Source organism: Scyliorhinus torazame, chromosome 2, assembly GCF_047496885.1.
Source record: "Scyliorhinus torazame isolate Kashiwa2021f chromosome 2, sScyTor2.1, whole genome shotgun sequence".
Classification (NCBI taxonomy): domain Eukaryota; kingdom Metazoa; phylum Chordata; class Chondrichthyes; order Carcharhiniformes; family Scyliorhinidae; genus Scyliorhinus; species Scyliorhinus torazame.
In genome coordinates this window covers 385,274,316-385,301,830 of record NC_092708.1, presented here as the reverse complement: position 1 = coordinate 385,301,830, position 27,515 = coordinate 385,274,316, and the positions used below count along the sequence as shown (strand labels likewise).

General features: G+C 48.2%; 1 protein-coding gene across 3 annotated transcripts in view; it reads left to right on the top strand.

Annotated features, from left to right (window-relative positions):
• The window catches only part of LOC140405340 (centrosomal protein of 128 kDa-like), a 589,746-nt gene extending 562,490 nt beyond the window's left edge, over positions 1-27,256 (top strand). For all 3 annotated transcript variants that reach the window (XM_072493651.1, XM_072493643.1, XM_072493633.1), the window contains exons 22-23: positions 15,346-15,454; positions 23,180-27,256. In XM_072493651.1, the coding sequence (XP_072349752.1) occupies positions 15,346-15,454; positions 23,180-23,301 (231 nt within the window). In that variant the 3' untranslated portion in view covers positions 23,302-27,256. The remainder of the gene's footprint in view (positions 1-15,345; positions 15,455-23,179) is intronic.
• Positions 27,257-27,515: the final 259 nt, after the last annotated feature.

Sequence of the window (27,515 nt, the reverse complement as noted above, 5' to 3'; positions counted from 1 at the left end):
GAGCCGCCAGGGCTGGCAGGCCCAGATGATGCAGGGGTTCAAACCGGCTGCTCCTCCGACCCAAGGTGAACCCAGGGCCCTATGGGCACCAACCCGGACCCGTCCTTTGGAGTGGCGACAGTGGCCACCAGCTCCCCCGAGTTCCGTCTCTCTAATGAGGCCGCATCTCAAAGTCAGCACACGGGACAGGGCTGTACATATGCTGCCGACAAGCGAGCCAGGGCCCTCCAGCCTCAAAGCCCCCAGAGGATGCTCACCAGGGACATCGAAGGCCACAGGATGAGGTAAGCAGCTGGCTGCCTCCACCTCAGATGTGCATCTTGGGGACACACCTAGACGTAGTGATATAGGTAAGGGGGCCAAGCACGTTGAGGATCACTGAGGGCGTATGGGGTGGGGGGGGATGGTAGGTGGTGGGGTGGGTGGGGGGGAGGTTGGGGTGTGGCACCATCGGGAGAGGGGGGTTTGTAAAAACAATAAACACCTTTGTGCACAACCAGTATGACGCCACTGTCCACTTTCTTCCGCAGTGCGAGCTGACCTTTGAACCTTTGACCCGTCTCTCCAGGCTCCCCCCTCCCTGTGGCACCCAACCACCCTCCGGCCATGGAAATGTCCCGGAGCTGTGTCGCATCCCATCCCTGGGTGTTGGGATGTTGACTGCTGCGTATGTGGTGTTGCCTCGCACCGTGTCCAGGCATCAAGGTTTGATTGGGACACTAGGCAATGTCACTCACAGGCTAGGCAATGACTCCCACATGCCACATGGCCCGCCCATCCATTGGAATCCACCTGGGATGTGTGAAGTGCTCACTTAACCATGGTTGCCAATTCCCTATTCGCAATAGCCGTCAGTCGCACGGCCAGAGACCTTGGCAGTCGGTGGGGGTTATGGGTGGTCGTCGCAGCAGACGGGCAGGGACAAGGGCTGCCCCTAGAACGGGTGAACGATCCAGGGGTTGGCATGGTGGCTCCTTGAGCGGTTGTCCACTAGCGCCCCCCCGGCCCACCTCTGCGGAGGGTCCCACACCCTCAGCCAAGGGTCCCTCGCCCTCCGCCGAGCACTGAGGTGGCAAGCCCAGCACCCCCGGGCTCTTTGCCTGTGAGCAAAGATGGCTACTTCCCTCCTTAGCTCCCACATAAGCCCTTCAATGGAGTACTAATTGGTGCCAGCGTGACCACTTGCTGGGAAGGCTGCTGAATAACCGGAGGCTGTTGGATATGGGGTGGCTCCTGTTAATTTTATGAAATTGGGTTTAAGTGGTGATAATTGCCTCGCCTCGCTACGCCGAGATCTCGATTTCGCCTACGAGAGCAGAATGGGTGCATTGCAAACTGTTTGAATGCCTGGCGCGGTTCTCGTTTTTTGCCTCTCCAGCTATTCTCCAGCCTCATTTTGTTTGAGCGATAGCGTAACGAGGCCGGAAGATCGCGCCCCTAGTCGATATATATGGGGCTGGTTAGCACAGTGGGCTAAACAGCTGGCTTGTAATGCAGAACAAGACCAGCAGCTCGGGTTCAATTCCCGTACCAGCCTCCCCGACAGGCGCCGGAATGTGGCGACTAGGGGCGTTTCACAGTAACTTCATTTGAAGCCTACTTGTGACAATAAGCGATTATTATCATTATATCCTATCAATATCATTACCATGATACAGTAGGAGGAGATCTTTTGCTCCTTTAGTGATCTGATGTTGACACAAATGTGATATAATAAAGAAAAGATATTGCATTTATCTAGCACTTTTCATGTCTTCAGGGCATCCTGTAGGGCTTTACAGTGATATGCTTTTGAATTGTAGGGAAGTGTGGCAGCCAATTGAAGCACAGAAGATTTCACAAATGGCAATGAGCCAAATGGCTAATAATTGTCCCTCAACAAACGTCACTGTTTTGTGCGAGCTTTCTGTGTGCAAGTTGGCTGCTGCATTTCCCATATTACAACAGGGACTGCACTTCAAACAGCACTTCATTGACTGTAAGGCATCTTGGAACACCTTGAGGCATTTGTATACGTCTTTCTTTTCAAATAATCTGTTTTTAACAATGGTGATTGAGGGATAAATGTTGGCCAGGACACTGCCGAGAACTCCCATGCCCTGGAATCTTGACATTCACTTAGAAGGACAGGCAGGACTGGGGTTTAATATCTCAACTAAATGATAGCACGTCGGCCAGTCCACAAAATTATATGCGTAGAGTAGGGCTTCAGCCGGCGACCTCCCGATTCAGAGCGTTACCAGGGCTGACAAGTAAATAACTGAGAACAGCTCCTCATTTTATTCCTATAATTTAGCTGTCTCTGGTAACCCTGCACATCTCAGTGATGGGATATACTTGTTTTTTTATTTCCGTCCGTCAACCTTTGCCTATAAAACTGCGGACTTGATTCACCCAGTGTCAGGGAACTAAAGTTCCATTGTACAATAATCGGCCTACTTTGTACAGTGCTGCTAGGTGCGAGACAATCAATGTTGTTTTTGTTTGTGGGAAAATCTGAATGGTCTAAAAAAAATTTTTGTGGCAGATTATCCACAAAAAAACAATTCACTGCATTCTCTGCTGGAAATAAATCCAGCTTATTGATTACGCCTCACAGTTTGGCCCATGCTGAAGGTGCCCCATGTCACATTGGTTTTCTGGCCACTTAGTTGCATACCACATGTAACAAAGGCTCTATTGGGAGGGAGAAATTACCAATATGTTTTCCAAGTCCAACACAACAAAAAATTGGTAACGTTTTTGAATAAAAACAGTTGATAAGATCCGCTTCCTCCCCATCAATGAATTCTGTCTGCTAATCCTTGCAGGATGGTTACGAATGGCTGCCTGCATGCTGTCTGCATACACTGGACAGTCAGGTGGAGCTGCTGACTGGAAATATATTTAAACATTCCCTGCTCTTTCTCGTTTTGCCCGCTATCCTCCCAACCTGTCCTCTTTTTCAAAAAAATTCTTTTTATTCGCCACATTTTCAACATTTTCATCAAATGGAAGAGACAGGGAACAATAGAGGGGAGGGGGGTGGGCCAGGAAACGTTAACCAACCTGACATCCACAGGAACAGAGAAAAAGGAGAACACAGGCGGAGGATGGGAGGGCCGGATGAAGCGGCAGCGTGCACGAGAAGACAACGGCGGCAAAATCCGACCGGGAGAAGCGAGGGTCAACACCGGCACCAGACCCACTCAAGGATTGCCCTCCGGAAGTGCCTCGCCGGCACGAACGGATGCCTACTTACATATATATAGATATATCATATCCTGTGTACATAACGGCAAAATATAGTCCGTGCAAAAATCCAATAAAAAACATTAAAAGAAAAAAATAAACAACAAAAGAAAAACAAACAAAAAAGAGCATCCACAATAACGATCCCCCAGAAATAACACCCCCCTCAATATACAATCCAGTACGTCCATTTGTGCATTCCCGGTAAAAGTTAACATTCAAACAGTGAACGAGACAATAATAATTCAATGGCAACCGGTTGCCGAAAGTGCAAAATAAATAGTCCCCATGAATTGTGGAATCCCTTCATCCCCCTCAGCTCAAATTTCACCTTCTCGAGGGTCAGAAATTCAAGGCACAGGATGGAGAAGCTGACTTCCACTCCCAACAGGACCCGCCTCCGGGCAATCAGCGAGGCAAAGGCTAAAACATCTGCCCCCCGCACCCGCCTGCAGCCCTGGCCGATCCGACATCCGGAAAATGGCTTCTAGGGGACCTGGTTCCAAATTCATGTGCACCGCCCCTGAGATGATACTGAAAACCTCCCTCCAGTACCTCTCCAGCTTCGGACAGGAACAAAACATATGTACATGGTTTGCAGGGCTCCTCCCACAACGCTCACATACGTCCTCCACTCCCTCAAAGAGTCAGCACATTGTCGCCCTCGTGAGGTGCGGCCTATACACGACCTTCAGCTGTATCAGCCCCAGCCTCGCATTTGAGGTTGAGGCATTCACTGTCCGGAGCACCTCATACCACACACCGTCTTCCATGACCTCCCCCAACTCTTCCACCCACTTGGCTTTATTCCCCTCCATGGACGCACCGTCCTCCTCCAGAATCTTCCCATAAATCGCCGCTGCCACTCCCTTCTCCATTACCCCTGCCGTCAATACTACCTCTGCCAACAGTGAAGGGGTCGGCGCCAACAGGAAGCTCAGAACCTCTTTCCTAGCAAATCTGCAGGTGCCTGAATCCTTCCCCTTGCCTCAGTCCATATTTCTCCCCCAGATCTTCGGCCTCGCAAAACATCCCCCCAGGAACAGGTCTTTTAAAACCCTAATCCCCCTCTCCTCTCATCTCCGAAACCTCCCACCCAGCCTCCCGGCTCAAACCTATGATTCCCCTGATTGGCATCTCCCCTGACCAAGCTGAAAGTGCTGCCTCAACTGCTTCCAAATCTTCAGTGTTGTCACCACTACCGAACTCCCAGAGTATTTGCCCGGGGCCCTCAGCCCCAACCCCGTACACAGGCTCTCCTCCATCCTAAGCCTCCATCTCCCTCCAACCCAACTCCTCACCTTTTCCACATTTGCTGCCCAATAATATAATAGGTTCGGGAGGCCCAACCACTCCGCTAGCCATCCTCTGTAGGACCACCTTCCTGACCCAGGCTACCCGCCCCCCCCCCCCCTCAAATTAATGAGGTCACCAACTTGTCTATTTCCCTAAAGAATGCCTTTGGCCAAAAGACCGGCAGGCACTGAAATAAAAAAAGAAATCGTGGCAGCACTATCATTTTAATCACCTGTTCCCAACCTGCCAATGACAGAGGGAGGTTGTCCCACCTTGCCAAGTCCGCTTGCCACCCTCCCCATCAAGCTAGTGAAATTGTACCTACACCCCCCACACCCCCCCCATCCCGTGCTACCTGCACCCCCAAGTACCTGAAGTGGGTTGCTGCCCTGCGAAATGGCAGCCCCCCCACTCCCGGCTGGGACCCCACAAAATATTCACTCTTCTCCAGGTTTAATTTATATCCTGAAAAATGTTTGGAAGAGTCCCATTATGTTCCCCACCAACGCACTCGGCGCCAATATATATAAATATATATAAAACAATAAGTCGTCCGCGAACAAAGACATCCTGGGCGGGATTCTCCGTTGGCCGACGCCGAAATCGCAATTGGGCGGAGAATCGTTTCCCATGCCGAAATCGCGGCAGGTGACGATTTTACGCCAAATCGCGATTCTTTGTCACCTCAACAGCGACGCCAATACGTTCCTGAACGCACGTACGGTAAACATCGTTTGCACATCATTAGCGGGCCCGACCCGGTATTCTCCGGGGCCTCCGTGATTCTCCTCCTCTGATGTGCCGAGTTCCCGACGGTGTGGTTCACGTGTGCGTTTAAAAATCGTGAAACCGGCGTGGTGCCTGTTGAGGGAGAGAGAGGAGGTATAGAAAGTGTCCAATATCACCATAGTTTGCTGACAGTTGTGCCGTGGGCCAGGGGGCTTCTGCAAGGGCCGGGGGAGTAGCAGGGGGTGGCCAGGAGGTGGACTGTGGGGTTGACGTGGACGGACATGGAACACCATTGCTGTAGCCGGCACAGCAGCTGCGCATGCCGATGACTGCCCACTGTGAACTTAGTGCCACGGGTTGTATAGGTGTCAGTCCCGAGCCACCCCCTAGTTGACCTCTGGCCCCAGTAGGCCCATCAGCTGTATGGACGCGCTCTAGCATAATCGGTGCCACCTTGTTGGCTGGGATGAGTGTGTGTGGAGATTGTAATGTGTATGTGTGGCTGCAGCTTGTCAGCCTCCCGAGTGTCAATCACGGGCTCCCAAATCCCACACCGTTTTTCATTGCAATCGATTGTGTTCCACTTGGCGACGGTGCTCGCCCTTGAACAGTAATAGAATCGCTCCAGGTGCGGCGCCAGTTTTGTTGTCGTGAAAGTCCATCAATTCTGCATTGACGTCAACACTTGGTCTAAGAAACGGGGAATCGTGCCCCCTAAGTTCCGTGCCCCCAGTATTATTCCCTTCCACAGTCCCGAACTCCTTAAAGCGATGGCAAAAGGCTCTATCACTAATGCAAAGTGATCACGAATGCAGAGGGGACATAGGACACCCCTGCCTGGTCCCCCTGTGTAGAGCAAAGTACCCCGACCTCATGTTGTTTGTGCAGACGCTCGCTCTCGGTTCCTTACATAATAGCCTTACCCACTCCGTAAATCTCGGCCCGATCCCAAACTTCTCAAAAACCGGCAACAAATACCCCAAGTTTACTTGATCAAATGCCTTTTCCGCGTCTAGCGCAACCACCATATATGTCTCCTTCCCCCTCAGCCGGCGTTATGATTACATTTAATCGCCTAATATTTGAAAATAACTGCTGTCCATTCATAAACCCCGTCTGGTCTTCCCCTATAACCTTCGGGAGGCACCCCTCCAACTTAGCCAGCAGCACCTTCACAAGTATCTTGGAGTCTATATTCAGTAGCGTTATAGGCCTATACGACCCACTCCGCCGGGTCCTTATCTTTCTTTAACAGCAGGGAGATGAAGGCATACTCCAATGTTTGTGTAGCACCTCGTTCCCTATTGTCTCCTCGAACATCCCCACCATCAGCGGAGCCAATTTGTCTTTACATTTCTTGAAATAATCCACAGCGAACCCATCCAGCCCTACCACCTTCCCCTCCTGTTCCCCCACCAATCTGGCCCTGTCTTCCTCCTCCAACCTTGGATACTCCAATCTGTCCAGGACCTCCCCCATCCCCTGATTCTCCCCCGGTGGCTCCGATCTATACAATGTTTCATAAAACTCATCAAACACTTATTAATCTGGTCCGGAGCCATCACCAATTTCCCTGTCCTATCCAGCACCTGGACAATTGCCCTCGCCACAGCCTGTCTCCAAAGTTGGCTTGCGAGCATGCGCCCGCCTTCTCCCTATTATTATTATATTCGTAAATTGTTCCACTCACCCGCCTCAGTCGGCGCACCGCCTTCCCCGTGGATAACCGATTAAAACTAGCCTGTAGCTCCCTCCTTTTGTCCAAAAGGGCCGGATCTATACACCCTGTCCACCTTCAACATCTCTTCTATAAGCCTTTGATGCTCTTCCCTCTTCTCTTTATCCATCTTGGCCTTAAACGATATCATCCCCTACCCTCACTACCGCCTTCAGGGCCTCCCATACCACCGCCTACGATACTTCCCCTGTACAGTTAAAGCCCACGTACTCCTCAATAACTTTCCTGATCTTCTTACAAAAACCTTGGTCCTCCAGCAACCCTGCATCCATTCTCCACCCCGGCCTCTGACCTAACCCCTTGTCCAGAACCATGTCCACCCAATGCTATTGCTGAATACTCTGATCCCCTAACCCCAGCCAACAATGCCTTCCCAACTCCGTAAAAGTCTATCCTCGAATAGACCTTGTGCACCGATAAGAAAAACGAATACTCCAGCTCTCTCGGGTGCAAGAACCTCCACGTGTCCACCCCGCCCAAAGGTCCAGTTAACCCCCCCCCCCCCCCCGACTGGGCAAGCGAGCGCGGCTGCGACCTATCCATCCTTGGCTCTTGTACCAGATTCCAGTCCCTTCCCACTATTAGCTTGTGCGAATCCAAGTCCGGAATGGCCCCAAGCACCTTCCTCACAAACCCTGCACCATCCCAGTTAGGGCCATACACACTTGCCAAAGACTCCAACGTCCCCGTTACTATTACATATCTACACCCCCATCCAGCCCCACATTCTCCAACTATAATAATCTTTACTGTCACAAGTTGGCTTACATGGTCACTGCAATGAAGTTACTGTGAAAAGTCCCTAGTCGCCACACCGCGCCGGCGCCTGTTCGGGTACACTGAGGGAGAATTCAGAATGTCCAAATTACCTAACAGCACGTCTTTCGGGACTTGTAGAAGGAAACCAGAGCACCCGCTGGAAACCCACACAGACACGGGGAGAACGTGCAGACTCCACACAGACAGTGACCCTGGGAGGAATTGCACCTGGGACCCTGGAGCTATGAAGCAACAGTGCTAACCACTGTGGTACCATGCTGGAACCTCACTCTTGCTCACCAAAACCGCTACCCCCCCCCCCCCCCCCGGGTCCTACTGTCGATCCCCGAGTTAAATACTTGGCTCATCCAGCCTTTCCCAAGACTTTCCTGGTCTTTCACCTTCAAGTGAGTCTCTTGTAGCATAACAACATTTAAGCATTTCAGGTGTGTAGACACCCTCAACCTCTTCACCCCTCCCCCTTAAACCCCTCATGCTCCACGTAACTATTCTGACCGGGGTGGGGAGGGGGTTCTACTCCCGGTCAGAATAGTTGCCTTTGTTGCCATTGAACCCCTCCTCCATTCCCACAATCCCCCCCCGCCCATCCAATTCCTCTCGAAAACACCTCACCCAGTATCGGCCCCCTCCCCCCACTTTTCACATCTCCTAGGCCCATCGAAACCTGTTTGACCAGGCTCCAATGACCACGGCCCCTCCCCCCACCACACTCCCATTCACTCAGGACCTTCTCCTTCACATGGTACCTGTGAAAACACACAATTACCCCTCTTGGCGGCTCATTCGCTTTCAATTTAGGCCTCAACGACCGATGAGCCCGATCCAGTTCATACCCGGAGGGGTCTTACCCCCTCTCCCAACAGCAACGCCAACATCTTGACAAAGTACTCCGTCGGCTTCGGGCCCTCCACTCCGTCAGGCAGGCCCACGATTCTCGAATTTTACCGTCTCGATCTATTTTTAAGGTCTTCCACCTTTGTTGGCCTCCACACCCATCGAGGTGAGCTGATCGCTGTATTGCAACAAGGCCTCCCCTTCCAACCTGTCATGAAGATGTTAAATTATATTTGTTTTTGGATATGGATGATTCCAGCATAGTCAGCATTTATTGCCCATCCCTAACTACCTTTGAGAAGGTGCTGGTTCTTGAACCGCTGTAGGTACACCCACAGTGCTGTTAGGATGGGAGTACCAGGATTTTCACTCAGCGACAGGGAAGGAATGGTGATATAGTTCCAATTTGGGACAGTGTGGCTTGGAGGGAAATTTGCAGGTGTTACAAGTTTGGAGGGTGCTGTTGAAGGAGCCTTGGCAAGAGGCTGTAGTGCATCTTGTAGATGGTACACACTTCTGTCACTATGTGCTGGTGATGGAGGGAGTGAATGTTTACGGTGGTGGGTGGGGTGCCAATCTTCTTTCACTTGGGTGGTGTCGAGCTTCTTGAGTATTGTTGGAGTTGCACTTATCCAGGCAAGTAGACAGTATTCCACCACACTCCTGACTTGAGCCTTATAGATGGATGATGGACAGGATTTGGGAAGTCAGGAGACGAGTTCTGCAGAATTCCAAGCCACTGACCAGCTCTGGTAGCCACAGTATCTATATGGCTGCTCCATCCCACAGAATGCTGGTAGTTTGTATCGGGGTATTTCAGTGAGTGTTGTCAGACTAATCACTGAGCCTAATTCTCCACTGATGACAGGGTAGGTAAACAGACAACACAAATTTAAGATAATTGACTAAAGAGCCAAGGGACCATTTGTTTAGTGTGAGGTATAATGATCTGGAATATACTGTGTGAAAGCATGCTGGAAGCAGATTCAATTGGCACTTTACAAAAGGCAATTTGATATATAATTGCAAAGTGGTAAAATTAGATAGTTTTTTCAAAGAGTTGGGCCAAAGCCCGTCTTCTATGCATCCTGTCCTCACTTGTTGCCTATGTACAATATTCACTTGATAGCTTTCAGAAGTGGGAATGCTGAGTGACATTTTTTTCAGTCCAGTTACATGGGGGGGATTTTATTCAGGTGGTGAGGGTCTCGCTGGGATTTCCATGGCCAGAACCTTGGGCGGGATTCTCCACTCCCGCGCCGAAGTGCCAATGCCGTCGTGAACGCCGTCGAGGTTCACGACGGCGCGAAACGACCCCGATCCCGACCGATTCAGGCCCCGATAATGGGCTAGGAGCGGGGCCGCGTCATCTACACAGGGCAGGCCTTGTCGCCGCGTAAAGGCGTCGCCACATACATGACGTGGCCGGTGCCGCATAACTGGCGTCACCCGCGCATGCGTGGTTGCTGTCCTCTCCGAGTCCGCCCCGCAAGAAGATGGCAGACGGATCTTGCGGGGCCGCGGAAGGAAGGAGATCCTCCTTCAGAGAGGACGGCCCGACGATCGGTGGGCACCGATCGCGGGCCATCCCATATTTGAGGTACCTCCCAGTGCAGGATCCCCCCCCCCAAGCAGGCCGTCTCCCCCCCCCCCCCCAGCGTTCCCGCGCTGTTCCCGACGGCAGCGACCAGGTGTGGACGGCGCCGGGGGGAACCCGCCATTTTGGCCTGGACACTCCGCCCATCCGGGCCTGAGAATAGCGGGGGTGCCGGAGAATCGCCATTTTGGGTGTCTCCGGCGATTCTCCGGCCTGCGACCCGCGGAACTCGACGGGGTCGTTCCCGCGGGAGGGCGTCGGACCGGCGTCGCGGGAAATTTCGGCGGCCCAGCCAATTCTCCCAACCGGCGCGGGAGTGGAGAATCTCACCCCATACGTTCACCCCCCTCCCGCGCAGGTTCTGAGACATGGGGGAAGTGTAAAGTTGCATTGATGGGCTTCCTCCAGGATCCAGCCTACCCTGACCCAGACGCAATGCCACTTAAGGCGATTTTCCCACCCACCCTCAATTTTTAGGCTGGTGTGTGCCAACTGGAACAGGGTGTGAAACAGAAAAAGTTTGCAATCTCGATCTCCGGCAAGAAGAAGGGGTGAGGCGGTGCCTCAATTTGAAGGCCTCTTCAGATTTCCCCCTCAGGGATCTGCGAGCTCCAGATTGCCAACAGATTTCCAAGGCGGGACTTCTGTCCAAGAGCAGGCCAAGGTCCCGCCTGCTGGCAATCAATGCACAATTGAGCGTAAAATGGCAGTGGGCCTGTCTGAGCCGCGAGGGGTGCATTCCCCGCCAACACTCAGGAGGGCGGCGCCAAACACTCACCATTCATGCAACATGGGATCACTTTCCTGGCGGTGAGCAGTCCTACCCACTGAGAAATGCTGGCCAATCAGAGTAGGCCCAGGATCACGGAGCAATCCTGGTAAGTGATGACAGCAGGGATGGAGATTTGTGGGGGGCGTAGGTGCAGCGTATTGTACTTCAGACTAACGGCACAAAATAAATAGGTTGCTGTTGCAAGTGGGTTGAATGCAACATTTGCAGAAGTTTATTAAATAGGCCTTCACGGTACAAAAGCTGGTACTAGACTAAGGGCTAAAGCCCATGAAGTAGCTGATCATGTCACACATGTCACATTCTTAAAGAGACATTGCACACATCTACAGTAACTCTATATATATATGTAACATAGGGGATTGACAGCAAGGGGAGGGGCGGCTCTCAGTGCCCTCTTCCTGATACCAGGTCCTTTGATCAGGCACTGCATACCTTAGAACAAGAAACTGCCCAGGAGACCACAAGCAACCCTCATGGTTTTGCTTGTCATGTTCTCTGAGTTACTACCATCATCTATAGTACTTAGGGAGAATGGGATCAAAGGCTATGGGGAGAAAGCAGGATTAGGCTATGGAGTTGGATAGTCAACCATGGTCATTATAAATGGCGAAGTAGGCTCGAAGGGCCAAAAGGCTTCCTCCTGCTCCTATCTTCCATGTATCTGTATCAGAGGCAGGATGAGGCCCCTAGTTGGTGGCAGGGCAGGGAGACCATCCTTCTTGCCACAGATTTAATTGGGTGGAAGTGGGAAGCTGGCAGTGCCACCATCCGCCACCTTCCTTCTTGATTAAATGTCATGCCTTTGATGATATCCATAATGTAAGTTGTACATTATATTATGCACAACCTCCGACTACTAGGTGGCATTGTAAACCCATCACATCACCATGTTGTCATGTGAGTGTACCTTTAAGAAATGGGTGTTCATCAAATAGCTGCAGTGATGTCAGAGTATGGGTGGAGCTGGGTTTTGGTCTGTGGCTTTTTACTTTCGCTTTGAGCAAAAAGCTGGTGTGTGACTGTGTTTTAGTTTCTGTCCGTAAGGTACTGCGTGTGACCTTCTCCACCCCCAAAAACTTCCGAGCCACTGAAAGAACCATTGTCCACAACATATTCCCTACTTAAACGGAAATACCACACCTGAAAAGCAACCACAACTATGCTCACCCCTCACTGTCTTTAAGTTCACTAAGCCAATCCAATCACGAAAGATAGACTTTTATCCCTCGAGCCCCCAATTTGTTACGGGCCAGGGTTTAGAGAACATCAAAGAGTATGATGGAGTTCACCTTACACAACTTTTAATAGATTTTGGTTATGCAGAGCACAGGACCCACTCTACAGGTGTGATGCAACAGAGATCAAAGTACTTTTAAAACAAAACAATGTTCATTTTATGAATCCAGTTAACATTTTATAAACACACAGTAAACATTTTAGCAACTATCAACTCAAATACTCCCCCACAAAATACAGTACTCTATAAGTAACCCTTAATCTTTCCTAGCAACATCCATAAGATAATACCCTCTTTAACAAAGACAGCAGGTTTAAATTCTCTACTGGGAGCAAGTTATCACTTTTAAATTAGCAAGTGATCTGAAGATATTCTTTTTCATGAAGAGAGAGATCAAAATTACACCTTGTTTGGCTGGCTGCAGCCCCAACTCCGAAAACGAAACTAAAACACAGACACACACCAGCTTTTTGCTCAAAGCGAAAGTAAAAAGCCACAGACCAAAACCCAGCTCCACCCACACTCTGACATCACCGCAGTTATTTGATAAACACCCATTTCTTAAAAGTACACTCACATGACAATGTGATCCAGGGGTTGGTTGTGCTGGGAGATAGACATATTTGCAGTAGTTCCACGAGAGTTGTTTAATATTAGTTGTTTGTTCGTTAATTTATCCTAGTTATCTTACCACACAGTTTGTTCTATGATAAATTCTATGATTCTATAAAATTATTTTAGATTACATGTTCTGTAGAACATGACATTGCCCGCCTCCAAATTCACCTCAGGGGAGGGCATAAAATATCCCCCATTGAAGCCAATTGCAATGGCCATCTCTGCAGAGATCAGAAAACTCAGAACAGAACGGGGATAGATTTAGGGCTTACTGATCTTTATAGTTCAACGTCACAACAGAATTGGGAAGCTAACAAAAGAGCTTGGTTGAAAATTTTCTAATGTTGTCAGCTTGCAGTTCCACCCTCTTTCCCCCAGCTCTTCAATCCAAGGTGATGTGCCATCTTTCCAAATGGCTGTGTAATTCCATCAGTTTTCATCAGCCATGAAGCAGGGCGTTTGTGAGATCACTTGTCATACCTCTTCAGACTTCCAGTTTAATTTGGATTTTCTTTTGAGTCGGGGGGACGTGGGGGGACGGGGGGGGGGTTGCTATTGGGTAAGGGGATCAAGGGATTTGGAGAAAAGACAGGTAAATGGAGCCAAAGGGCTGAATGATCTGCTCCCTAATATTCCTGAAGGAGGAGGAGGACAATGAAAGTGACTCGCATTGTATTCTCTCTGCCCTGAATTCAACAGTCCTGCAAGAATTCAACTCTCCTGCTAATTGTAACCAAGTGACAGGGAGGAAAAATTAATGTGTGCATTGAGTTACTGAATGGGTGTAAGCAGATACCCATTAATATGCACTAACTCACTCATAGGTAGAGGAAAAGTGCAGGACCAAGAAAAATAGTTACTTTTTCCACTGTTATGGAAAGGCTGTGGAAGACTTATTTTATTCTCTTTACATATATATTACCTGAGACAGACTTGATTTAGGTATCAATTACAAGGCAACTCTTTAAAGTATGTCCATTACCACAAAAACCTGTAACATGTACAACATCTTTATTCTAAATGTCACTGTTGCAAGTTCACATCTCCTGATTGTGTTATTCCTAAAGTCTAGTTAATGTGACTATCACATTGTACGTGCTGTTATGCAATATGAAACAATCACAATTGTAACATAAAAGGCTGTTTTCTACTCCAAGGTTATTTTTGGTACAATTTTTTCTTTTGACGGTTTTTAAATTGTTGGTTTTATATACTAAATAGTCGCGTGAGGTGGGTATTGCAGTGCAATGGTTATAATAATCCAGTGAATCGAAGTTCAAATCCTACCATGGGACCCTGAGAATGATATCTCGTTTTTAAAAAAATCTAGAAATAGAAACAAAGTTGGTTTTTAGTAAAAGTGACTATGAAACACACAGCTGGGTTCACTAATCTTCATTCAGGGAAAGAAACTCAAGGTTCTTACCTGGCCTGACCTATATGCGACTCCAGTCACACACCAATGAGGTTGTCCTCTGAAGCGATCTAGCAAGCCACTCAGTTGTATCGAATGCCCACATCAGAGGTTCGGGATGAAGGCCCACTCCCACCACCGCAGGGCAGCTGGGGACAGGCTATGTATGCTGGTCTTACCAGTGACCCTCCTCGCATCCCATTAATCAAAATAAAAATAACTTAATAGAAACATGAATATGCATATTCACAAATAGTTCCAATGATCAGATGTTGGGGCAAAACAGCGACTGATGGTTTGGTTGTTTAAAAGAAAGGATTTTTCAAAAATCTGTATTGAGTGTCTATTTAATTTTTGTTAATGTTGTGCTCATTGAGGGCCTACGTTAGATACAGGCACTTGTCCATTTGGACACTAAAGGCTTGCAAGCTCACACCCAAACCAGGTTGAGACAATGCTGTAATTTACACCATGTACCTTTATCCAACAGTTCAGAAGAGCAATTCCGACTAAATCAGTGGGGCATTTTTCCGTTTGCTCCTCCAGCCAATGTATCACATCTTTTCTTTAATTCTTGCATGGGCGTGTGGGCTTCACTGGCAAGGCCAGTATTGCCTAGCCCTAATTTCCCTCGAGAAAGTGTTTGGTACAAATTGGTTTTTGAGACCATTTCAGAGTCAACCGCATTGCAGTGGGTCTGGAGTCACATGTAGGCCAGACCAGGTAAGGATGGCAGATTTCCTCCCCTTAAGGGATGAGTGAATCAGATGGGTTTTTACAACAATTGATGATTGTTTCATGGTCACTATTACTGAGGCTAGCTTTCGATTACAGCTTCATTAATTACATTTTTGCTGCTGTGTGAGATTTGAACCTGAGTCCTCAGAGCATTAGTCTGGGCCTCTCGATTACTCATCCAGTGACATTACCATCGTGCCACCACCTCCCGCAATCTCTGAACGACGTTGTCAATTTACCACCAATGTGAGGCAGTGCTCATTCAAGTATTGAATCAAAGCTTCCTAAACTTAAGGTTCTGATGCGTTTCTTAAAGTTTTTTTTAAATTCTGGCAATCAGGCAGAAGACTCTGACACTAGCTTGCCGAATGAGAGGTTGGACGGTCTGCCTGTTACACTGCGTGATCAAAACGGTTCCCCTTCCAGCTGCTTCACTACAGACACAGGCTGTGAGTATACAATGGGTCGTCCCTACTCGCAGGCTGTTGTGTTAATTGTAGCATTGACAGGGTGATACAGTAAATATAGGGTCTGGATTCTGGCAAGCATTCTGGTATTGATGAACGTCCCCATTTACAAAGCTGTCTAAAAGTTTGGTTTTATTGCACGATACCCATGGTGCCAATCCCACCGTAACCTTTGCAAAACACTTGTGCGTTCATTACAGGGGATAGATTTATCTATATTTTGCCTTCTGTGACGTACCCCAATGAAAATGTTTCCTTTATTTCTGCACACATGTCATGATTGCAGCAGATTGAATGGTTACATGAAATGGAGGGGCTGCCATTTTTAATTCACTGGCAGATGTGAGGGGGATGTGGCACGTAATGTATCTGTAGAGACGTCAGCCCTGCCAATGCACAGGAAACTGTGGTGATGCAGGTAAAAATTTTGCCACGGCAGGTGTTGGCATGGACTGCCATCCCTGTATCGGCCCTGCAACTTCCTGAAGGTCTAATATAAAGCATGACCAGTGGTGTGAGACCAAAATTGGGTGCGAGCATCTTTGGCTTGGGTCTCTGTCTGTGCAGAGGAGTCTGCACATTCTCCCCGTGTCTGCGTGGGTTTCCTCCGGGTGCTCCGGTTTCCCCCCACAGACCAAAGATGTGCAGGTTTGGTGGATTGGCCATGCTAAATTGTCCTTGGTGTCCAAAAAAGGTTAGGTAGTGTTCTGGGTTATGGGGATGGGGTTGAGATGTGGGCTCAGGTAGGGTGCACATTCCAAGAGCCGGTGCAGACTCGATGGGCCGAATGGCCTCCTTCTGAACTGTAAATTCTATGATGTGCCTCCTGTCATCCTACCCCACCTGGCCCTGGATTATCCTATTTTTCTCCCTTGTGAACTGACCCAGCTTCCTCTTAATTGTATCTGTATTGTTCCTTCTATTAGTATTTGAACCACTTCCTAGGAAAGAGTTAAATCCTGAATTCTTCATTGAACTTATTGCTAACTAGGGGGCATAAATTTAAGATGGTTTTGGATTCCCCACAGATGGAAACATTTTTTCTATGTCCACCGTCGAACCCTTTCCTAATTTAAAAACCTCCATTTCATCACCCGTCAGTCTCTCTTTTCAAAAGAAAAGAATCCAGCCTGTTCAATCTTCCCTGATAGTTCTAGCTTCTACGTTCTAATGTCATTGTGGCATATCTTTTTTGCACCTTCACCACAGCCTTTTGAGGAGACCAGAGCTGGTTAGAGCACACCCAAGTACATTAAATCCTCCCTTTAAGTTGCACTGTTTTAAGTTTTTTTTCATTTAACATGGGTCAGTTAATGGGGTCAGTTAATGAGGGGGGGAATTCACATTTAGCGTTGGGAGTTGTGTTTTAACATTGTTTCATGGCAGGTGTGACATTGGTTGTGTGATCCAGTTGGTGCTATTTTGGAGCAGCTTCTCCAGCTCCCTGACCATCCCGTTCCCCGACCATCACAGTCCCCAACTCGCCCGCCTTTACTCTTGGCAACCCCTCCCCCCGCCCTGCCCCGCACCCTTCTGACCTCTGGCCGAGCCATTCTCTCGCTAACCTTCCCTTTTACGGCTTACCGCCGTGACCTACAATTCAAAGCTGCTCTCGCTGCAAAGCTGCTGTTCCTGCCTCTTACCACTCGCCTCCCAAGTCCTCACTCACAGCAGCAGGGGTTTGAGAGAGCAAAGTGGCAATTGGGGGAAGGTTGGCCAGGAACTGGGAAGTTCGATGACCATGATGAGCAGTGAGTGGGAGGTTTGGCAAGCAAGATCGGCAGCAACCAGGCTGATCAGGGAGAGTTGGTACGTTGGAAGTGAGCACAAAGAGTTAGCCTATTTATTTTATAATTTTAAATGTAGTTTATTCGAAAGTTATTTCATTTACAAGTGTAGAAATTTATCAATTACAGTATTTCAACTTACAAGATATAATAGTTTGATCTTTTAGAGGAGAAATTCCCTAGAGAACCTAATTCCAGTTTTTACATTGGTTGTAATTGGGAAAATCTAATTTGCTTCACCTTGATTCACTTAAAGTTGCATTTTTCAGAAACAAAGCTGTAACATTAACCAATGACTTACCATATGGCCTAACCAAGGCCCTATAAAAGTTTAATGTAACTTCCCTACTTTTCAATACTATCCATTTAGAAATCGTTCCCAGCGCTTTGTTTGCATTTTAATGGGCTTGTTAACTTGCCTTTTTCATTGTGGTGTGTGTCGCAAAGCTTCCACATCACTGCCAAGTGGAGACAGAATGAATGAGAGAAAACTGAGAGCATTTAAATATGGGAAATTGTTTTTACTCTAAAAGTCTTCTGTACAGAAAAAAATTGGACATGACAGGGTGAAGTAGGAGGATAAATGAGAATTCCCACTGAGATTGTGAAACATTGCACAGAACGTGGCACTGGAGAGCCAAGGATTTGTGAAAGGATTCTTCAGCCGTTCGATGTTTAACCTGAAATTTGCCATTGTTTGTTTTTGGTTCAGTTTGTGTCCAGTTGCTCTGTTTTACCACAGTTGACATTCACATCCATCTCAGAGCGAAGGCACAGGCAAAATTTCAACCTGCTCCCCTCTTCAGCGTTCACTTGGTGTTAAGTTAGCTGCCAATGCTGACAGTAGAAGGCGTACAGTTGGCTTCAGCAGCACTGTGCTAGTGATGGCATGTTTGCCTCGGACCCCGCTCTCGATTTGCAACCCTCTGATCCCCTAGTCGACATAGGGTAAGAGGGCAGAATTGGGATTGGCTGTGATGCTCCTGTGGTGGAATAGTCCAACTGGACTTGCTTTGCTGGTTCACATATGAGGAATGACCAGGTTATGGAAGGCATTCGCCAAAAGCTTGTAAACCAAGAGGAGAGAAATTCGGAGGGTGCTGGAGGGCAGAAAGAAACTGTAACCTTTTTGAAGGGATTTCGGAAAAGAATTCAACTTGAGAGATTTGGCCATCGTTTATCTCGCTCAAATATTTACTAGATACCCTTTCTGCCCGCTAGTATGCCTCCCAGTGTGGATGCTCTCTCAAGGAGGAGGCGAGGGACACAGCTAGCTGCTGTTTGAATTGTAGGAGGTTCACAATGCCTTTATTTAAACTTGGGATGTGTGTGTCACAGGCAAGGCCAACATTTATTGCCCTTGAGAAGGTGATCTGCTTCTTAAACTGCTGCAGTGCAGGTAACCCACAGCTCTTTTTCTGTTGCAGTTTGGTGCAACTGATTGCCTTGCTAGGCCTTTTCAGAAGTTACTAAAGAGTTAACTGCATTGTTGTGGGTCTGGAGCCACATGTTGGTCACCCCTGGTAAGAATGGCAAATTGAGCCCTCAAGGGCATTAGTGAAGCAAGTGCATTTGAACAACAGTCGAGCAGTTAATCTGATCATGGTTAATGAGACTAGCAGTTGATTGCAGATTTATTAATTACTTGAATTGAAATCCCCCCCCCCGGGACTGGCATAGTGGGATTTGAACTCCTGTCTCTGGAGTATTAGTCCAGGCCTCTGAATTAAAAGTCCAGTAATGTTGTCACAATGCCACTGTGCCCTCTAACTTTTCTTTGTTGTGTGTGACTCCTCTACTGCACTGTGCTGACAAACTCCAGAATGCTGAATGGCCGTGCATGTCTTAAATTCACGTGTACGATGAACGTGTGCAGCTTGTTTGATGCACTGAATGATACATTCAAGGTGACCATGTGCAGCTTAAAAAAAAGCATTGGTTGGAAGGTAGATTGGATTTGTTTATTGTCACGTGTACCGAGGTACAGTGAAAAGTATTTTTCTGCGAGCAGCTCAACAGATCATTAAGTACTTGGGAAGAAAAGGGAAGAAAAGAAAATACATAATAGGGCAACATAAGGTATACAATGTAACTACATAAGCACCAGCATCGGATGAAGCACACAGGGTGTGGTGTTAATGAGGTCAGTCCATAAGAGGGTCATTTAGGAGTCTGGTAACAGCGGGAAAAAACTGTTTTTGCGTCTGTTCGTGCGTATTCTCAGACTTCTGTATCTCCTGCCCGATGGAAGAAGTTGGAAGAGTGAGTAAGCCGGGTGGGAAGGGTCTTTGATTATGCTGCCCTCTTTCCCCAGGCAGCGGGAGGTGTAGATGGAGTCAATGGATGGGAAGCAGGTTTGTGTGATGGACTGGGCGGTGTTCACGACTCTCTGAAGTTTCTTGCGGTCCTGGGCCGAGCAGTTGCCATACCAGGCTGCGATGCAGCCCGATAGGATGCTTTCTATGGTGCATCTGTAAAAGTTGGTAAGGGTTAATGTGGACATGCCGAATTTCCGTAGTTTTCTGAGGAAGTATAGGCGCTGTTGTGCTTTCTTGGTGATAGCGTCGACGTGGGCGGACCAGGACAGATTTTTGGAGATGTGCATCCCTAGGAGGGAAGGGTATCAGTGTCATTAACCTACTTCAAGATCCGACCCCAGGAGCGCCCAGGGAGGGAACAGACCACGGGACCCAGCCCAACCTGCCTCAGGATGCCCCTGCCCACGACCCAGGACCCCCAAAACGGCGGAGACCCCGCGCGAGGACCCGAACGTGCTGCAAGGTATTCCCGCGCCCACAGAACGCCAGGACCCATCCAGATCGCAAACATGCCCCCCTAGCAACTCCTCTACCTCAACCAGCTCACGGGACCCTGCCAGATGCGACCCCAGATACGTAAACAGCGCCCTGGACCCCGCCAGACGCAACCACCGACCTTCCACAAGAGCTGACATCGGCCATCGGATCCCAGGATCATCCAGCAGCAGCCGCCGACCGAGGAAGCGAGGGAAACGCGGAGGTCTGCAGGTTAGACTGAAGCAACGCGGTTTCAAGACCCCCTCTCCCCAGCATACTCCTGGCAAACGTCCAGCGATCGAAAACAAGCTGGATGAACTTAACGCCAGACTTACCTCTCAGAGGGAAGTAAGAGACTGCTGTGTGCTCTGTTTCACAGAGACATGGCTCACCCCTGCCTCACCGGACTGTGCCATACAACCGGAAGGCTTCTCAATTCACCGGGCGGACCGCACGGCATCATCAGGCAAAGCGAAGGGTGGAGGGGTTTGCCTCCTCATCAACTCCTCCTGGTGCTTGGATGTGGCGACTCTGGCGACCTACTGCTCCCCAGACCTGGAATACCTGACCGTGACGTGCCGCCCATATTATCTTCCATGTGAGTTCACTTCAGCCATTATCACAGCGGTCTACATCCCACCCCAGGCAATAGTGAGGAAGGCGCTGGAGGAACTATACACAGTAATAAACAACTATGAAACAGAACACCTGGAGGCCTTGTTCATCGTGGCCGGAGACTTCAACAAGGCCAAACTCAAGAGTGTACTGCCAAAATTCCACCAGCACATCTCCTGTCCCACCAGGGGCGACAACACTCTTGACCACTGCTACTCAAAAATCAAGGGCTCCTACCGTTCCATCCCCCGACCGCACTTTGGAAAATCAGACCATAAGACGGTGCTCCTTCTCCCGGCATACAAGCAGAAACTCAAGCGGGAGAATCCAGCTAAGAAGGTTGTGCAATGCTGGTCCGAGGAGACAGAAGAGCTCTTACGTGACTGCTTCGAGACAGTGGACTGGTCCATATTTAAGAACTCAGCGACCAACTTAAATGAGTATGCCACCACCGTCACAGACTTCATCAGCAAATGTGTGGACGACTGCGTGCCAAAGAAAGCAGTACGTGCGTTCCCCAACCGGAAACCATGGCTCAATCGCGAGATTGACTCCCTACTGGAGGACAGATCTGAGGCGTTCAAGGCAGACGACCCTGACCTATACAAGAACTCCAAGTACGACCTCCGCAAAGCCATCCGGAATGCCAAGAGAGAATATCAAACCAAGCTAGAGTCACAGACAGACTCTTGGCGGTTGTGGCAAGGGCTAAACAACATAACGGGCTACAAGGCAAAGCCGAACAGTATCTCTGGCAGCAGCGCACCCCTCCCCGATGAACTCAATGCATTCTATGCTCGGTTCGAGCAGGTAACCAACAGTCCGCTGGCGAGTGCCCCAGCAGCCCATAATTCACCCATACCCACCATCACAACTTCCGAAGTCAGATTGGCCTTCCTGAAAGTGAACCCTCGGAAGGCGACGGGCCCAGACGGGATCCCTGGTCGTGCACTCAGAGCCTGCGCGGACCAGCTGGCAGAGGTATTCACGGACATCTTTAACCTGTCCCTACTCCACTCCGAGGTCCCCACCTGCTTCAAGAAGACCACCATCATACCGGTACCAAAGAAGAACCAGGCAACGTGCCTCAATGACTACCGACCAGTGGCCCTGACTTCAGTCGTAATGAAGTGCTTCGAGAGGTTGATCATGAAGCGCATCACCTCCATACTCCCAGAACGCCTTGATCCACTGCAATTCGCATACCGCTGCAACCGGTCCACATCAGACACCATTTCCCTGGCCCTACACTCATCCCTCGAGCATCTCGAAAACAAGGACTCCTACATTAGACTGCTATTTATTGACTACAGCTCCGCCTTCAACACCATAATCCCAGCCAAGCTCATATCAAAGCTCCAAAACCTAGGTCTTGGCTCCCCACTCTGCAACTGGATCCTCGATTTTCTGACCAACAGACCACAATCAGTAAGAATGAACAACAACACCTCCTCCACAATAGTCCTCAACACCGGCGCCTCGCAAGGCTGCGTACTTAGCCCCTTACTCTACTCCCTGTACACACATGACTGCGTGGCAAAACTTGGTTCCAACTCCATCTACAGGTTTGCTGACGATACGACCATAGTGGGCCGAATCTCGAATAACGATGAGTCCGAATACAGGAGGGAGATAGAGAACCTAGTGGAGTGGTGTAGCGACAACAATCTCTCCCTCAATGCCAGCAAAACTAAAGAGCTGGTAATTGACTTCAGGAAGCAAAGTACTGTACACACCCCTGTCAGCATCAACGGGGCCGAGGGGAAGATGGTTAGCAGTTTCAAATTCCTAGGGGTGCACATCTCCAAAAATCTGTCCTGGTCCACCCACGTCGACGCTACCACCAAGAAAGTTAAACAGCGCCTATACTTCCTCAGGAAACTAAGGAAATTCGGCATGTCCACATTGACTCTTACCAACTTTTACAGATGCACCATAGAAAGCATCCTATCAGGCTGCATCACAGCCTGGTATGGCAACAGCTCGGCCCAGGACCGCAAGAAACTTCAGAGAGTCGTGAACACCGCCCAGTCCATCACACGAACCTGCCTCCCATCCATTGACTCCATCTACACCTCCCGCTGCCTGGGGAAAGCGGGCAGTATAATCAAAGATCCCTCCCACCCGGTTTACTCACTCTTCCAACTTCTTCCATCGGGCAGGAGATACAGAAGCCTGAGAACACGCACGAACAGACTCAAAAACAGCTTCTTCCCCACTGTCACCAGACTCCTAAATGACCCTCTTATGGACTGACCTCATCAACACTACACCCCTGTGTGCTTCATCCGATGCCAGTGCTTTTGTAGTTACATTGTATATGTTGTGTTGCCCTATTATGTATTTTCTTTTATTCCCTTTTCTTCTCACGTACTTAATGATCTGTTGAGCTGCTCGCAGAAAAATACTTTTCACTGTACCTCGGTACACGTGACAATAAACAAATCCAATCCAATCCAACTCTCTTCTCCAGACAAATCACTTAGCGTTGTAATTATCTTTCCTCACAGCACCAGATGGCACCGGCAGGCACAGAAAACTGCCTTCCGGAAAGGGAGATGCAAGCCGAGGACGGGAGCTCAGCAGGGCTGCTAATGGAAGACGGTCTCCTGCAGAAAAAGACAAGTATTAGGCCATAAAGACCAGGCTACGTTGTATGTTTTTCCAGCAGCGTTAATGGATGACGCTTGCCTTGTATCAAGCAGGATGGCTGTGAGCGTTTACTGAAACACGTTCCCATCCATTATACGCATGGTAGCAGCAGGCACTTAAGTGCTTCTAAAAGCACAGTCTTTTCCATTTATTTCCATTGTATTACCAACACAAGAAGTGTGTGCCGAAATTAACATCGCAAAAAAAAAACAACTCCTCGATGCCACCGTTTTTGAAAGCTGTAAAAAGTCTAAACTAACAGTTTGACACAGCGAAGTTCAAGGAGGATATTGGCCAGAGGCTCTCGGCTTCAAACATGTAAGCTTTAAAAATGATCCCTCAAAGCAATGTAACAGCGGATAATGTGTGAGAAGGAACTACTCTTCAGCTTCTGGTGTTAAGCTCTTTCATTAAAGATAACATAAAGGACTGGGGCGAGGTGGTGGTAGGATGGGAAACTGATTGGTTGCCCCCCCCCCCCCCCCCCACATTCTGGGTGCCACACTTTGGGGGGGGGGGGGGGGGGAGTGGTGAAGACATTGGAGAGGGTGAAGAAAAGATTTAGGAGAATTTTTCCGGAGATGAGGGACTTAAGCCACGTGGACGGATTGGAGAAGCTGGGGCCGTTCTACTTAGAGAAGATAGTTTGAGAAGTGATTTGCAGAGATGCTCAAAATCATGAGGGGTCTCGACAGATAGAGTGAAACTGTTCCCATTGGTGGGAGAGTCAAGAAGCAGGTGAAAGTAATTTGCAAAATAACCAAAGGTGAGATGTCAAGTAAAACATTTTTATGCAGCGAGTGGTTCGTTCCTGGAACATGTGCTGAGACCGTCAGCTCAATGGCGGCAGCGTCGATTCTCCAGGCAGCACGGTAGCACAGTGGCTAACACAGTTGCTTCACAGCTCTAGGGTTCCAGGTTCGATTTCTGGCTTCGGTCACTGTGCAGAGTTTGCACTCTCACCCCGTGTCTGCGTGGGTTTCCTCCAGTTTGCTCCCACAGTTTAAAGCTGTGCAGGTTAGGTGGATTGCCATGCTAAATTGCCGTTTAGTGTCCAAAAAGGTTGGCGGGGTTACTGGGTATGGGGATGGGGTGAAGGTGTGGGCTTAAGTGGGGTGCTCTTTCCAAGGGCCAGTGCACTGTAAATTCTATGATTCTCCAATGACCGGAACCTGTGAATCCATTGCCCAAACGATTCCTGCAGGGCAGTTCGCTCTCCTCTCTTCAGGTACGGATTGGCTTTGGGTTCTTGCTCCTTGACTTGTTCCCACACGTTTGAGGGAACCTCTGGGAAGATTGCGCCCATTGGTGGTGCCACTGGCAAGAGCGGACTCGTGGCCCTCATGTGGTCCTGATGCCAAAGTCTGCAGTATTTGGATTGTGTAATAAAATGAATTATGCCTTGTATAAATTCAGTCCGAGAAGATCGATATGGTCCTCAGCTGGGGTAATATCCCTTTCATTTTTCCCATCCTACAATGTTTCCAGTTGGATCAATGATGTGCTGCATGCGCCAGGTTTGGCTGCGCCAACATATACCAGCTAAACTGAGTCTTCGTGAATGGGCGTCAGCAAGTCTGCGCATTGCTGCGAATTCCATAACTACTAGTTACTTTTATTGTCAGGATTCATTAACCTCCTGGATGAACCTCACATCAGTCATCTGGAGGGACCTGATTTTAGATGGCAAGTGAAGGAGAGCTGTTCTGCTTCAGACTGGTGGCTGAAAATCACAGAGACTGTAACCAATTTTAGAAGATGATATTGCAGTTCATAGAGAGCCAAAGTCATTATGTATACAAGATCCCATATATCTCAGTAGCTGTAATTCCAGAACCCGTTTAGGTTGATTTAGCTTCTTAGAAGGAACTGCAGCTGCCACACTGTACTGAGTATAAAGAGTCTCCCGAGTCTCATGCGGTTCATCAGAAATCTTGCACTTAAACGCCCTAATGGGAAAGCATACTGAGAGACACGGCAGTGGGGAGTGCTCAGCTGGTGCATGCACCAAAGATTCCGAGAAACTGGAGGATAAAGGTAGTATTGTGCATGTGTGAAACAGCAATTTCATTACCCTGGTAATAAGGGAGCGGGATGGCTGAAGCTGGCCTACAGAGACAGAGGCCGCACTTAGGCTTTCTATTCATCAGTGATGCCCCTTATACAATACTGAATCCGAATGATTGTCAGGGCATCTTTTGATACAGTCACTGTCTTCCTTACACAATCTCCTAGGCAGGCAAGCTAGAGATGGATTCCGTGCCATTGACATTTTTGCTCATGTGGTTTAAGAGGAGCATCACCCAATTTATTCCAAATCAGCTGGAATGCCTTACTCACTGGGCAGATAATATTGGAAGGGTGGATGGAGGAAAATAAACTGATAAATTTCACTGTAATTTTTAACATATCGGAATTTTTTTAAACTAGAGTTGATTTCTAATAAATGTGTCACTCATTTCAGCAAAAACTTTCAATATAGCAAATGCATCACATTGCGATATTCTATTTGATTCTAGTGGACTAACCCAGTATCTATTCACTTCCATTATTTGTAATCCAACCATTATCTATGCATTCCCAGGTTTCTTAATTCCAATTTGCCTAAGGCTCACTTCCAACTCACTAATTAACTTCCTTGTGGTGCTATAAGCACTTGCATAGTGCTTAAATTACCTTACAGACTAAATGTCCTGAGAGATGATTCATTTCCAATGTTTCACTTCACCAGCAATACCTAGCCTCAGTGAGAAACTGCTCACCAGTCAGAAACCCCAGTGATGCTTTATTCCAAGCATTTTTTAACTGTACTGCTGGTCAGAGTCTGCACTCTATATGGTCATGATGGTGCAAGCATGAGAACAGATTATCCAACCCGTAGATATGCGGCCTGCTCCTGTGCCATTATCGGTTCCATTGATTATAGCTCCTCTTTACTGGACCACCATTTTCAACACCCTCCAAGGTGTCGAATTCTGTGTGCAATCCTGCTCCGGGTTTGCTGGAGCACGTTGTTGCCCAACATTGCCCCATGTGACCACCAAGCTCCAAATGGCAACACCATGTTCCACCACAATACGTACAGAGCCCAGATGTGAAATGCTCTGTAATAAAGCAAAATACCGCTGTTGCTGGAAATCTAAACCGAGGATGCTGGAAACGCTCAGCAGGCCTAGCAGCATCTGTGGAGAGAGAGAAGCAGAGTTAACGTTCTGAGTCCATTTCCCGAGGCTGCCAGACCTGCTGAGTGTTCCAGCACTTTCTATTTTAATTTTATATTACATATGATAAAATGCTGTGTTCTCACCCTCCAAGATGAGATGTTCATCTGAGGTCTGAACTGCCCATTCTGATTGAGCAGTAGGACGTCAAAAATCCCTCTGATACTTTTTGAAGAAGAGTTGGGAATTATTCTCGAGACCCTGGCCGGAATTCATCTTCATTTAACACCTCCTAAAAAACGTCAACAGGTTATGTGCATCGTGGCTATTTGGGGGAGAGATGGACTGGTGCATCTTCCCACTTGTAGAACCTGCACTTCACATGACTTTGTGGAATGTGCTTTGAGGTAGCTCAACGAGATTAGGCACTATATTCATGCAAGTTTATTTATTTACTTACCATATAACCTGCATTTTACTTAATAAAGTAATCAAATTAAGCCTTGGTTTCAGAATTTGAAGAGCCCAGGTGCACAAAATATAAATATTTAATCTTTCATCTGAATTGACCGGGACATCCTGATCCTAATATGTAATTCCTTGCGGATTATTTGGATTGAGCTGGAATATGCCACTCAGGTTTTTTAGGCATACAGGCTTGCCATTCGAATAAAATCACTGTGCAGATTGATTTAATGATTGCTGTAATACTGTTTGTTTTTTTAAATGGCTGAGATGAAAAGAATTTTAATAAATGCTATATTTACAACTTTTGCTGACTGCGTAAACGTGTTTATTTCCTAAAGGATCTCACATGGATAATGGTTAGGGGAGTGATCTTCTCGTCAAGATGAAGACTGTTAATGTTCTGGCCAATTTTGTTGCTCAGTACCAGATCCAGAATTCCCAAGTCAGGTAAAATACCCATCATTTTGGACCAAATACTTGGCTCAAAACATTCCTCCCTCATTCATTTTGTTTGAACATATCCCCAAATAATCTACTCCGATAGCCTCCGAGGTTTGATTTTGTT